Consider the following 14,829-nt stretch of genomic DNA (forward strand, 5'->3'; position numbering starts at 1 on the left):
AATAATTCATTATTATTATTATATTATTATTATTATTATTATTATTATTATTATTATTATTATTTGTAATAGATGGATAGCTAGATTTTTTATTACTGGGCACCATGTATATGGTTTTTATAAATAAACTCTAATCCGTACATCTTCTACATCTGAAAGAATCAAGACTTCTCATGTTATTAATTAGGACGCGGACAAAGTCTGAATCCAGAAGTGGGACACAAAAAAGCTGCTTCCAAAACAGGGAATTATCATTGTCATGAATCACGATTGATAATAAACTCTTGTTATGTCAATGTGAAATCGAAAACTTCAAAAGATCGATAACGGTACCTTGGTGGAAGAATAATTGAAGGAGATAAGGGAAAGACCAAATTAATTTAAAAATTATAAATAAAAAGTAGTTATGTTGCTTTCACCTCATCTGATCAAGATCTAAGTAATATTCCCCTTGAAGAAGCACCTTTATGCATATAGTGCTTAAGGAACATTTTCACTTTCAATTACTTAAAAGGAATATTTTCTTATCACAACATTCTCATCCACTTCTCAAATATAGTAACTTAGCTTGGTCAAACAAATATATTAATTTATACTGTATTATATGATATTGTAAGGCAACCGCTAAATATCAAATTTTATAACTAATATAATGAACATAATCTAATAAAAGATAAATTAACAATAAAGACAAACTAAACCATATATATGATGACAAGTACAAATGTAATTTTATTGAATTAGGATACCCACACAGAACAAGAGACTCATCGCATTTGTGTTTGTCTACTTGCTCAAATCTAACATAGTAATTAATGGTTACAAAGTTCATATAAAGTCACCGATCCAATGATTTATTTCCTCTATTATATATTAATTCCTAAATAATAATAATAAAGTACTATAACTTCATGAATGCGTCCTATTCTTCCACACAACAAAGCAAAAACTAGTCTCATACAATAATAATATTAATAAGTACTTATTCATACAAAATAAAAATTTCATTAATCTAAGTAACGATCTGAGGGAAATCCATGAAGTAAACCATAGGATAAGGCCATGAGCAAGATTGCAGCCTCTTTCTCATCATGAGGGAACACATTTAAAGCCAAGTTCTTGCTCAAACTTATTGTCAAGTCTTCAAAACCAACCTTCTTTCTTCCTCTATGAGATAATTTATTAGTATTATTATTGTTATTGGTTCCAATTTTGTGCTTCTTTTTCAACTGATTTGGTGCACTACACTTGGCTTTCAACTTCTTATCTTTGTTGTTGTGCTTGTGTAACTTCTTTTCTTTCTTCTTCATACCATCATCATCATCAGTAGAAGCCATGAGAGTTGTATCGTTCTCTGATGCTGCAACCTCCGCCGCGGCCGCCACCGCGGCAGCTCTCCTCGCCTTCCTTTGTCTAATTCCACAAGCATTGCAAAGAGACTGATGCATCATAACAATTAATAATCAGCATATTTATATATACAACATACTTAATTTAAATAAAATAATTCAATAGTTCTTCAAATTCTATTACTTTACTTCACATGGTTGAGCCAATTTGACTGACGATTTTTTTTCTCTACAAAGATAATATATCTATAAATTATTTGTAGAAAAACTAAAGGGAGACGGGCATCAAACACAACCTTAAATTCAAATAAGTTTTGAGTTTGTCAGAGATGTCTGTCTCCTCTTGTGAATTTAAATTTTTTAAAAGAAATGATTTCATAATATAATATTAAAATTATATGATCGAAAAATTTAAAATTTATTTTTGTTAAATAAAAAAACAAATAAAAAATTCTTGTTTAAAAAGACGTACTAGACATATAACTCATGTATCTTTTATTATCCACTTAATTAATTTTTAAAAAAAAATAGTTTCATAACAGCGTTGATAAGCTTAAAAGTTAAAAATCTCAATTGTGTTAATATAAATAGTTATTATTAATATATAGAGCTTTTGTGTCCTATGGGGGAAAGTTTGGAGAAAAGGGGATTATTATTATTTATCATGAGAAGTGGAAAAAAAGTGCTTTTTTTTTTGGGATACATTGAGTGAGAAAAACTATTTGATAAATTATATGACAATACATAAAAAAAGAAAATGAGAAAAATGATTTATTTATTTAGTTTAAAAAGAAAAAGAAAGTACCTTGGGGCCTCTTGGTCCACTTCTCCAAAGAGGGGTCTTTGTGGTGTGGCAATCAGAACAAACCCTAACAATCATATTATTATTATTTTCATGACGGTTTGAAGAAGAGTTGTTGTTGCTACTGTTGCTGCTGCTATTATCAGTTCCTAAAGGGGATAGCGGCGCTTGCTGCTTTGGTCCCTCTTCATCAAACCTTAACCTGAAATTATTAGTATCAGAACCACCCATGATTCTCATCTTTGAAGACATCCACTTCACCGAACCATGATCCTCCTCATCATGATGAGCTTGATTATCAAGATGATGATTTTCATTCCTTTCTTCTTTCTTCAAAATTTTCAACTTGAGCAGTTTACTACTCTTCTTGTTTCCATCCTTCTCTTCTTCTTCTTCTTTTTCTTCTTTTTTTCTGTGGTCATGAATATGATCCCATGATCCTCCACTAGAAGGAACATGAATCTTCTCAGCCTAAAAGATATATAATATAACATTATAAAAATCTAAGTTAGAGAAATAATTAATATAAGTGAGAGAGATCAACAATTTTTGTTTCAATAATTTCTTTTACAAGTGTTGTTAGAGTTCGGCTAGCTAATTAGTAAAACAATTATGTTATATGTACACAAAATATCAATAATCAAATCAATTATAAATATAAAATAAACAGATATAAATAAACAACATATGTATTTAATAAATTTACAGTGACTAATTTAGTGGCTAATTTTAATTATATATATAATATTTTCGTTAATATAAAATAATAATAACTACTGACCTGTTGATGAGTTATTTGTAAGTGGTTTGGATGTTGGTCCCAATAAGAATAAGATGATAAAGAAGAAGAAGGAGAAGAGAGTTGAGGATATGTAGTAGTAGTGAAGAGGTGATGTTCTTCATTGAGATCAAAAGGAATAGGATGATGATGAGAATAACGATAACTTGGTATCATCATGAAGGTAAGGCACACGCATAATACAAAGCAATGCAAGGGTATGGAGAATTGGGTCTGGATCACTCTGCAAATGCAACGGCTTATCTTTTGTCCACTAATAAGAGGAAGAAGATAGAGAAAACAAAGACAGAAACCTATGCAAGATGGCAATTATATGGTTCTCACTTCTGACCACTACTTATATATATATATAAATATTTTTTATGTATTTAATGTATTAAAAATTTAACTTATTATTGTTTCAAAAAATTTTAGTCAAATAATTTTTATGGTATTTTTAAAATATATTTTTAGGGCACGTATACCTATTAATGATTTTTTTTAATAATATTATGTGCAGAATTTTATATCATTAAGACATTGGAAAGTGTTGTTTAGTTTTTCATGTGATACTTTTTGTTCCTTTTATTGAGGGTTAAGTATTTATTAATTAATTATCGGGAAAAAAGAATATATTGTAAGTTTTTTTAATATAAATAAAAATGTGTTATCTATCATTCTATTTAAAAAGCTCAGGTATTCACAGTTTTTTCATTATCATATACTAATATATCAGTAAGTTTTTATGTGTTTATTAATTTATTTTTTTATCCGTTAAATATGTATAAATATAAAAATAGAAAAGTTATTTATAATAATAAGTGATTAATTATAACTCAATTAGAAAGTCTTAGAACTAGAAATTTCTGTATATAATAAAAGATTTTTTAAAAAAATTCTGTATATCAAAAGAGAAAATACTTAGTTTGGTTTCTGAAATCACATTCGAATCTCAATTTAGTTTTAATTGCTTCAATTTAGTCCCTAAATTTTTTAAATTTTAATCACATTAGTCCCTGCAATAGTGTTACAGAGTCAATTGAAAAATTTAAGGATTAAATTAACGTAATTAAAATTTCAAGGATTAAGGGTCAGATTGGGTAAACTTATTAAATAAGTTCTTTTTTCATATAAGAACTTTTATTAATAGCAAATTTTAAATAAGTTATTTTATGTTTGAAAAGTTATTATAGAAATACTTATTTTAAAGTTGTGTATTAAATAGGAGTGATAAAATAGTTTTTGAAAATAAGAGAAATCAAATTTTTTAACTTTTTCAAAAGTTCTTAAATAACGTTTTGAGAAGTTAAAGACATATCTAAAACATTGTACCAAACACTATTAATAGTACTTTTTATAAATTAACAATTAAAAAAAATAACTTTTAAATTTTTTTAAATAAACTCTAAATTAAAATTCAAATATAACTTCAAACACTTTTTGTACTCCCATCTTATATAGTATCAAAGTATGGAAGTATCAATTTCACTTATATCATCGGTTACAAATAATGATTTTGTTAAACATATCCATATATGAGTGCATTTTAAGAAAATGATAATTTCATTCTATTTTTAATAATGTCATTTCACATATGATATTTTTATATTATATATTTGTATAAATTTATAGAAAAAAAACGTTCAAAATAGAATTGACAATATCTATTTTCTGTTTTCTAAATGCATTAAAGTTAATAGATCCTTTTTTTAATGAATGTGTGCAAATGTGATGTGCTAATTAAAATTGTATTTACAAAAAAAAATAATATTAAAATTAAAAAATAATAATTTAAATTATCTTATTTAATTTAATATTTATAATTATATTTAATATTATCTATTTATTACAATGATAATTAATAGACTAATTTAAATTAATTTTTATTATCTGCTAGACATTCTTGAATGTTGTCGAAACACCTAGTCTGTCACTACCGGATTTACTGCTAATTTTAATTGGCTTTTTTAAATAAAAAAATATTTTTTTAAAAATAAAGCATTTTTATTTAATTTAAAATCTATTTAAATATGTCTTTTACCAACATCAAATTTAAAATTTACATTAAATTTAAAGATTAACAGAAAAATGAGTGTACATCATGAATAAAAACATATGTGCATGAAAAAAAAAAATAGATAAACCCTAATCAATGTAATTTTAAACGAAGGGTATTTATTTTAAAAATGTCCTGGGAGCTTCCTTATTCATATGCCAGGTGTGTGAATATGGCTGCCTGGCGTGTAACTCCAATTTTTTTTTTTTTTGGATTAATAAATATGTAAATCAAAGCAAAAATAAATATGTATGCAAATGAATTAAGCTCACCTCCATAACTCATGAGTTAATTTAATTATATATATTATTTATTATAATTATTTTATTAATACATATACGATGTATTTTATACTGTTAATTTATAATAAAAATGATAATTTTAAACACATAATTATAAAATTCATGTTAAATATATGATAATGCATTAGTTTTTATTTTTGTCATATCTAAATTTAAATATCTTTATTTATTTTATTAAAAATTGAATGGATTGAACTAAAAACATGACAAATCTAATTAATTAAATATTATTTATGATATAGAAGAGTACCATATCTATATATTAATGTTTTGATATAAAATTTTATGATTATATTTTAAGATATGATTTTGTTAGAGAGAATAAAGTATAATTGATAGATAGATACTATATAAGTATAATTTATTTATATAAAATTATTGATTATATATGTTTATGTTATTTGAGTTTGCTAATGAGATCGAGTAAATTTGTAAGCTTTTAGTGAGTCAATCTTAAATTTTATAAATAAGTTTGGTTGTTAGTGAGTTGAGTTTAATTTTAATTTCGTAAATTAAGTTTGAGTTTGATCTAGATCCACTTAAGTCATCACGGTGATCATTAGGTCTGTGGTAAATGAGAAAAGTCATCTCAAGTTGACCACGAACAAATAAAATCGTCGAAAAAATCTACAAAATTTAGCCACAGAAATACAAGACGTTGCAAGTGATTACCACGATCATATAATTTGCTACTATTTTTCATTCGTGGATATCTTTCCGTTGATAATACCCATATTTCTGGTAGTGTTATATAGCTCTTTTCTCACTATATTTGTAATTTATTCTTACTATATTTATAATAATGTAATCTTATAAGTTAAACTATAAATAATAATATAAATCATTATTATATACCTTAAACATCTAAATTGATTTTCAAATAATTTTAGATCGAAGACTTTGATTTACAATAAATTTTTATTTTTTAAAAATCTTCGAAAATTAATTTCATTAGAAAGATCCGTCTTTCAATTATTTTAAATAAGTAATTTCTTTATAGCTAGCGATAACTTTTTAAATTTAATTGTCTTATTATAATAAAATTTGTGACGAACTTATTTACTCAAGACGTATATTAAAAATTTGACTGAAAATAACATAGAAATCAGTTAATTTGACAAAAATAATTTTTGAAAACTTTAAGAGAATAAAAAATATTATTAAAAACCAAAAATGTCCACTATAATATTATTTGGAGATTAATTTATGTATTTTTTCTTTCAATATATAATGACATGCAAGAAATTTTTAAATAATGTATCGTAAAAGTAAATAAAATAAAATAAATACAGAAAATAAAAATGAAAACAAAAGGCATCACTATAAGACATTCCCGTGACCTCAATAAGATACTTTTAAAGCAGACAAATTAACAAGACAAATTGATTCAGGAGTGTGTGGGATGCTACTACGCTGACCCCCCATACTTGCTTGTTGCTTATGACAAAAACCCTATTTGCAGAGACAATCATATTTTTTATTTTTTTATTATTATTATTTCTTTTTTCCTTTTTAACACTGCTCTATGCATGTGTCTGCTAAGTACAAACCCTAGCTAGTTGGAAAACGGTGGAAGAGACAGAATTTGATCGTAGCCACACAAATATACGAGAAGGATAATGTTGTGTACTGTGTACTCATAACATTCATCTCAAGCCAATAATTTGATCACAGGAATAGAATAATATATTCAAGGTCAAATTCTTTTCCGCCAAACATATAAATCATATAAAAAAGTTTTTAAATATATTTAAAATATCGGTGTTCTAATAATTTTAATAATTAATTTTAATTAATATATTTGTGTATTTATATACTTGAAATTCTTTCAATAATGTTATTGGTTAATGACAAAGATTAATGTGAGGCGAGTATTGTATATATATATATTGAAAGTTGTCTGGTTGGCTATCAACTCAAAATAAATATTGTGTGACTAAGATAAATCATAAACTTTGTTCCACATATTTGCGGGACACAATTCTTCATATAATATATGTCTTATTTATAAATTTTGAAATACTTTTGTCCCACTTATTATAACATTTGTTAAGTAGTATTATTACATTTTTTTAAATTATTTATTCCTAGTATAATATATAAAATAAGTCTAAGAAAGATAATAAGCATAATGTTAATTATATTAGTTGTTTATACCAATTCATCTATATATTTTTAACTAATATTTTTGTTTATAAAAATTTGGAAATTATATTCTACCATTTATTATAAAAAAAAATTATTTTTAGTGATCATTTATTTTATTTTTAGTGCTAATTTATTTACCAACGATTGAACATTAATCATCTTATATTTTATCACTAAAACTTTTTTGTGACAATTATATAACTGTTGGTAAAAAAATTTTTAGTGACCACAAAAGATATATAATTATTATCATAATATATAGTAATAATAACAAATATATAATTATCTTAAAATTATAAATTAAATAAGATATATAATGAACATTATGTTATTATTATTACTAAAAAATTGTCACTAAAAATGATTTTATTGTAGTTATTATGGATTATTTGAGAATAGATCCACAGAGTCAAAAAAGCAACTTTTATTAAAGAAGTCTGGAAATAAAAGTCCCAATCGGCCATGGAAAAGAATATTATAGACAAAAAAAAATCAAGTGATAAATTTTTTAATTATTGTTTTTTATATAAGAATCTTATTCATTTATTTAATTTATTATCATATAAAAGAGTTTAGCTTTTTTCACGAATAATTAATTTATTAATTTTAATATTCATTGTTTCATATTTATTATTTTTTTTCTAAGTCAAGAATACACATCTTATTCTCAAAGAGGCTAGAGGAAGATAAACATGCATCTTATTTAAATATATAACTCAATTAATTCAATTTATAAATAAAAAGGGTACATACACATATTTATACTAGTAGAGGAAGGGGAGTCTTTGAGTATTAGGCAATGTGGGACTAATTCATATGCATATTATAATAACATAACTAAACTTTACTACTTTAATTAATATTGCTAATAACCTAATAGTGCTCCTGCATCATATATATATTAGTAAAAGAAAATTTACATTGATAGGTATAAAGTTACCTAAAAATTATTTTTTTTGGAATAATTAAATCTTAATTCTAATGATAGAATTAGTATTCTCTCTAAATTATATGTAATAAATATTTGAAGGAGAAAAAGAGAAAAATATAGTTTAAAAATAAGTCATGAAAAATTAAAGATAAATAAAAAATTGAAAAAGATATGCATATAAAAATTACTACAAGAAAAATGCCGAGTACCGTCAGATTTAGCATCATAGAATAGCGGCTAATTTATCAACGGTAACAACGTCGAATTCATAAGGTTAAGTAATTACCGGCCGATTTTGAATTCTGACGATAAATCCGCCGGTAATATTTAGAGGGAAAAAAATTGGCACGTCCTTTACCGTCAGAAAAATTCAACGGTAGACCCAATTAGTGAAATGTTGCGTTTTGGTGACCTACAATGGTTTACCATTGAATAAATCCGATGGTAAGAGCGTGTAAATTCAAATTGCGAACCCTCTTCCCCCTCGTTCGAGACTCTCTCTCTCTCTCTCTCTCTCACACACACACACACACACACCTCTCTCTCTCTCTCTCCTCACACACACACAGACACACACACTTAACTACCGTTTCCTCCTCCCTTCCCAACACTACCATCTGTCGCTGCTGACACCACCACTATCATAGCCCCCTCTCTATTGCCGTCAACCCATCCACCCGCTGACACCCCTCCCTTCTACTTATTCTTCCTTTTCTCTCCTTACCACTTCACCATTCACCTTTTCCCTTCTTGGAACTGGCACGCCACATCACAGACCCACCACCGCCACTGCCCAGCTTCGCCTCTCTCCCTTCTCACGTCCCTGTTGCTCAACTTTTCTTCTTGCTCACATGTCCCTGCGCCTCGTTCTGCCTCTCCTTCATCTTTGTGGGTGGTTGTTGCTGCTCGTCCCTCATCGTCTATGCCTCTATGGTTGTGCTGCTTACACGTTGCCATGCATCGTCCACCTTTTAAAATCGATTCTGCCTCTGTAGCAATAGGTAACCATTTTAATATTTTGCATGCTATATTAATTTTAAAGTAATTGATTCGTTGATGTTATTGCTATTAATTTTATTGTTTATTGGTTTATGATGCTGATTACAATATGGCAGTGGTTGAAATATTGAATTGGTTTATGAATTCGTTTATAAATATGAATATGGAGTGATTTTTCTAATTTTTTTGGTTGTTGAATTGGTTTTATATGAATTCATAATGTAAAGAAAAAATTGACATTATTTCAATTATCCAATGAAATTTTTCTTATTTTAAAAATGTGACATTTTAGGAAGAAATATTATTTTGGGTATATGTGTTATACCCATTATTGAGTTTCTTGTTGATTGTTTTTTTATTTTTAACTCGTAGATGTTTTGAAATCATCTTAGGTACACTAATTGAGTTGAATTTTGAACTTTGAAAAGTGTTCCAATTATTGAACTAAATTGTAGAATAGTATTGCCAGAGTTGTTTGAAATTGTCTGAATTATGTTGATTCACTATGTTCCGGCTGGTTTTGCTATTTGCAGACATGACGACAGGTAGAGGTGTTGCGGATCAGGCTGCTGGTCATGGTCATAGTCATGATCGTGGAAGATGGAGTGTTTCTTCTAGTACCCCCGAAAATTTTGGATCCTCTCCTTCTACTCCGACTACTCCAGTGATGTCACAGGTTGTAGGTTTAGTGGACCAGCTGTTCATCATGGTCCCTAACCGCAACTACGTCCCTTCGTCTACGACGATGACATTACTTCCAACCGCTCAGTAGCCTGCTGCCACAGTGACGCTACCTCCAGCGACGAAAGCCGCGGCCCCAGAGTCCTCTCACTTATCGAAAGTGAGGCAGCTAATGCCCCTCCACCACCTCCCATCGTAGCGATTGACGATTTGGCCTGATGGCGGCACGGGATAAGTATCACTTTAAGTCTTCTATATTTTCTAATTATTGAATTGCTAAAAGTGTTTGATTATTGATTCTAGTTTAGTAGATTTAGAGCTATATGTTTGAATGGCTAAAAGTGTTTCATGTTTCATGATTATTGAATTGCTGAAAGTGTCATAGTGGATTTAGGGCTGTAAGTTTGAATGGCTGAAAGTGTTTCATGTTTTCTCATTAGTGAATTGCTGAAAGTGTCTGTTATTCATTGATTATTGATATTTGGTGTTGTTTAAGTTAATTATTAATAGAGAGAGTTTGTGGCGCATTCCAGTTATAGACGAAATTCTACCAGAATTTATAAAAAAATCTCTATATATTGTTGTTGTTTGCTTCTGAAGTTTTAATTTATATTGCCATAGTGGTTTGTCTGTGGATTATTGATAGGTTCACGCTGAAGAACAACACATGTACTCAGGAGATGACCAACATCATCAAGCTGATGTACAACCACCTTTGGCCCAGCTACAAGAAGATCCTATCTGAGACTAGAGAGTGATGATTTCAAAAATTAGCGGTAATTAATATATTTTTTTAGTTTTAAATCCTTTTAACTAGTTTATATCTTCTATTTTGATTAACTAATTTTAAAGTTTTTTTGTGCAACTGCACTTTATATGAAATGCCTCACATGAAGCCTTCATTAGGAAGACATACGACCATGAAATGGGTCGGTAGCTGCAGCAGATGCTGGAGGATGTTCGTGAGGGGGGACCACCTGACAACCTGATTCTGACTGAAAATAAAGAAAGCTTTGTTATTTCATTGGGAGATCGACGAGAGGTTCAAGCATCGACGTCTCACCAACAAAGCTAACAGGGCATCAGCCAGGTCCTCGATTACGTCACGAGTTGCCGTTTCAGGTCCTATCAATACAAAACAAGTGATATCAAGGTGATCAGTCTCAATATCTCAAGTTAAGTACTTCAATTTCCCAAAAGTATACTAACGGACTTCATGCTAAACATATCAGTCAGATATCCTAAATAGCACAAGCACAATTTAGAGTATGCATAGAAGCATAAGCAGTCATTCCCTCAAGCTCACGAGGACGAACTACTCTGATACCATAATATAACAATCTAATATTCAAATCCTTATAATTGAGTCATAAGTCATTGATAATAAGGTGGTACGACTATTAAGGTAGATTATAATACATATTTATAGATATAATCGAAAGGAAGTATTAAACGAGACATCTGAAAAGGAGCAAAATAAAATCGCGAATCGTAATGCTCACGTATCGGTAAAACAAAAGATAAAGCATGGTCAAAAGCGATGAAGAGACAAAGCAGTAAAGGAGAGTAAGATAAAGACAAAATATAGATATATAACATTCTACCACACAGAGCTTTACGCTTGAGCCGTCGACCTCTAAAATAAAATATACATACATAATATAATTAAAAGAATATAATATTCGAAGAGTCTTGAAGGTTGGTTAAGCAAAAACGTGAAAGATAAAAGCACAACACTCAAGGTAATGATTACTTGCATTACGAAGATAAGTAAATATACATATAGATAATAGGAACAGAGTGTCAAGGATACAAAATAATCAAGCTCCGGGCTCAACCTGCGAAGCTAAGTGTAACACCCTGACTTTTAGCACCCCATGATTGTACTAAAAGTTCGAGCGCTACTAACCTCTATTCCTTTAATTATTCACTATGTTTATTTAATATCGAGCCTTTGCGAATACGAAACAAAACTTTAATTAAGAAAATGAAATAGTTTTTACTTTCACTTACTTAATGACAAAGATATATATATATTCACATAGCATGATATACATAGACTTATTCAAAGACCCTCAAATACAATTCCTACCCCTCTAAAAAATAAAACAATAAATGACGAGGGAAAAATAAAATCTAAGAACTCAACTTGCAAACTGATTCTTCTATGCTCTTGTAATTCCGTACTAAGTCTTCGCACCTGTAGCTGAAAGGGGGTGGAAATAGGGGGTAAGAATTGGGGAGTTCTTAGTAGGGTCAGGGTGTATAGTTATATCCATTTTATATATACTTCATCAGCAACAACAGTTAACAAAGTACGAGCCAATTCAACAATTATAGAACACAAAACCCAATCACAAGCACACACAATCATAGAAAACACACTCACAAACAAATATGTGCAAACAAATATGATGCATGTCTATCCTTAGTGCATGTAATAATGAGCTCATTTTTCGGTTTTGACCCGCTCTCGACGCAACTCAGCAACCTTTGTCTGAGTTTGGTTTCTAATGTCATAACTTCTGTAAGCAACCTCTGTCTTACAGGTGCGACTCTCTTGAGCTGATGTATGCAAACATAACTTCTGTAAGCAACCTCTGTCTTACAGATGAGACTTTCTCTAGCCAATGTATGTAGCGATAACCTCTGTAAGCAACCTCTGTCTTATAGGTGCGACCATCCCCTAGATTGGCCGATGTATCTCTGGAAGTAAATCTTGGAGGACTCACCACCATATCTCTACTCGTTTTCAGCAGGTACATAATCATCTTAGCTCATTTTTTCTTTCGTTTCTTTTATTCCTACTCTCTGCTCTCCTGTGGCAGAGGTTCCTTATATTCTTTTAATATTTTTTCTCTGCTCTTCTGTGGCAGAAGTTCTTTAATATTTTTCTTTCCTTTTATTTTCTTTCTTCTTCTTTCTTATCGTTCATAATATAAATTATCCTCACATTGTTCCCTCGCCTTTCCTTAAGTGTCTTATGGAAAAGAATTATAAAATTTTTTAATTAAGTCTGCATTCTCTAAAGCTTTTAGGATTAGTGTGCTTGGTTGCTTACCTTACTCATTAATATTACACATTATAATATTCTTACAAAATAATATATTTGATAAATACTAATTATAATAATAATTTATTTTAATATAAATAAATAATTTTAAAGAAGTATTTAAAATAATATTTATAATATTCTTTTAAAACTTAGTTTATAAAATCTTGTTTTTAAACTTTTATTAATTGCTTTCTAAATCACGAACTTTTTAATATTCTATTTTTAACTTCGATATTTTATAAAATTATATTTGAATCCCAATTTATTTTCATATTTATAAAAATAACCTTGAATTTTTATAAAACAACCATTTTTATCCCCGTATTTTATTTATTACCCAAAATACCAGAAACTTATATAATTACAAATTGTACCTTGATTTTTATATACAAATACAATATTATCTTTCAAAAATTAAATGTAATTACTAATCTTTCTTTTATACCAAAACCGAAACCCTTAACCCTTCTCTTTCAAAATATTACTTGTATTTTAATCCGTTTTCGAGTCTTTCGGTTACCGATTTTTCATCACTTTTAATTTAATCTTTCAATCACCCAATCTCATCAATTTCCTCAAAATACCATATTATCACAATAGTCCAAAAATCATTAAAATAACCACAACTGAGCTATTCCTCAAATCACAAGCAACAACAATAATTCAACATAAACTCATTCAAACTCAAACAATAATCAACAGTTACTTATCAAATTCACATTTAATTATTATAAAGTTACCAAAACCCTACCTCCATATGAAATCAAAGCAACAGAAGCTCCAATTGGACAATATCGCAGACGCTGAAAAATCATTGATTGTCCAAAGAAGTGCGGCATGCATTTGAAAAGTTTCATTTAAAAGAATAATATGTAATTATCCCTGACACCCGTAGCTCCTTCAGCTCTTCGATTAGTGGTTGCAAAAAAAACATCAATATTATTTCCTAGTGAACAGGGTACAGGAATGAGCAAAGAGAGCATGCAATATTTTGACTTCATGGACATCCAAGGAGAAAAGTTGTACACCATTAAGACAACTGCCCATGAGCTATGTGAAACGTTCATAGTTCAAAAAGGATTAAAACTATTACACCAAACCAAGCCTCAAGTTGCGAAGTTCTTTTGAAAAGTTGGGTACCGACTGTCCAGGTTCTTCCATGCTTGGTCATCAGCAGGATGCCTTATCCAACTGTCTTTCAAATGCTGCTCATCATGCCACCTCAATGCTCTGCTGTGTTTGGGCACATAAAAAACCTTTTAAGCCTTGGAATTAAAGGAAAGTATCTTAAGGCTTTTGAAACAACCTTATGAATTTTCTTCAGAAGCGCAAAGTTGGTGCACGAAATTGTAATCACACTTTTGCAATTCCGCACAACTAACCAGCAAGTGCACTGGGTCGTCCAAGTAATACCTTACGTGAGTAAGGGTCGATCCCACGGAGATTGTTGGCTTGAAGCAAGATATGGTTATCTTGTAACTCTTAGTCAGGATATCCATAATTCTCAGGTTTAATTGTGAAAAGTAAAAGAACATGAAATAAATACTTGTTTTACAGTAATGGAGAACAGGTTGAGGTTTTAGAGATGCTCTATCTTCTGAATCTCTGCTTTCCTACTGTCTTTTTCTTCATGCACGCAAGGCTCCTTCCATGGCAAGCTGTATGTAGGGTTTCACTGTTGTCAATGGCTACCTCCCATCCTCTCAGTGAAAATGTTCAACGCGCTCT

At 29.2% G+C, this 14,829-nt stretch overlaps 1 protein-coding gene across 1 annotated transcript; it reads right to left on the reverse strand.

The window, feature by feature from the left end:
* Nucleotides 1–707: 707 nt before the first annotated feature.
* Nucleotides 708–3,254, reverse strand: LOC107478822 (GATA transcription factor 21). Its single transcript, XM_016098959.2, has 3 exons — nucleotides 2,933–3,254; nucleotides 2,155–2,622; nucleotides 708–1,439 (listed from the first exon to the last, which is right to left on the reverse strand). Exons 1-3 carry the CDS (start codon nucleotides 3,107–3,109, stop codon nucleotides 1,008–1,010), a joined length of 1,077 nt encoding a protein of 358 aa, XP_015954445.1. The 5' UTR covers nucleotides 3,110–3,254; the 3' UTR covers nucleotides 708–1,007.
* Between the last annotated feature and the right edge of the window lie 11,575 nt (nucleotides 3,255–14,829).

The sequence above is a fragment of the Arachis duranensis genome, chromosome 3, assembly GCF_000817695.3.
Source record: "Arachis duranensis cultivar V14167 chromosome 3, aradu.V14167.gnm2.J7QH, whole genome shotgun sequence".
Taxonomy (NCBI): Eukaryota; Viridiplantae; Streptophyta; class Magnoliopsida; order Fabales; family Fabaceae; genus Arachis; species Arachis duranensis.

Excerpts from the sequence above, each read along its gene's own strand:
- LOC107478822 (XM_016098959.2), bottom strand. The coding sequence starts at position 3,109 with ATGATGATACCAAGTTATCGTTATTCTCATCATCATCCTATTCCTTTT. Across the intron at positions 2,623-2,932 it reads TACAAATAACTCATCAACAG|GCTGAGAAGATTCATGTTCC; the intron begins GTCAGTAGTTAT and ends TATATCTTTTAG. Across the intron at positions 1,440-2,154 it reads GTGGACCAAGAGGCCCCAAG|TCTCTTTGCAATGCTTGTGG; the intron begins GTACTTTCTTTT and ends ATGATGCATCAG.